This window comes from Haliaeetus leucocephalus, unplaced genomic scaffold (genome assembly GCF_000737465.1).
Source record: "Haliaeetus leucocephalus isolate CR32 unplaced genomic scaffold, Haliaeetus_leucocephalus-4.0 Scaffold0, whole genome shotgun sequence".
Taxonomy (NCBI): Eukaryota; Metazoa; Chordata; class Aves; order Accipitriformes; family Accipitridae; genus Haliaeetus; species Haliaeetus leucocephalus.
In genome coordinates this window covers 30,080,954-30,081,255 of record NW_010972436.1, presented here as the reverse complement: position 1 = coordinate 30,081,255, position 302 = coordinate 30,080,954, and the positions used below count along the sequence as shown (strand labels likewise).

General features: G+C 69.9%; 1 protein-coding gene across 1 annotated transcript in view; it reads left to right on the top strand.

Moving 5' to 3' along the window:
• Positions 1 to 302, top strand: part of ATG9B (autophagy related 9B) — a 4,337-nt gene that overhangs the window by 277 nt on the left and 3,758 nt on the right. The window contains exon 2 of the mRNA XM_010562145.1: positions 232 to 275. Within this exon, the coding sequence (XP_010560447.1) occupies positions 232 to 275 (44 nt within the window). The remainder of the gene's footprint in view (positions 1 to 231; positions 276 to 302) is intronic.

Genomic DNA, 302 nt, shown 5'->3' with positions numbered 1-302 from the left:
GGAGGGGCGGCAGGGCAGCCTGCCCAGGGGGGGCAGGCAGGGGGGGCAGGCCCAGCCCTGCTGCCCGTGGGATGGGGGCACGAGCCGCCCCATGGCCCTCCAGCTGGTCACAGGTGGGGGGGCTCGTGGGACCCAGGCAGGGGGGCCCCACGGATGAGGGGGCATGGGGGGGCTGGGGTGTGGCGTGCCATAGCCCCGGTTCAGCCCCCTCTGTTTTTCTCTCCTCGACAGACTCCTGGCACCACATCAAGAACCTGGATAATTTCTTCACCAAGATATCCTTGCAGGGCCCCTGCCTGGCC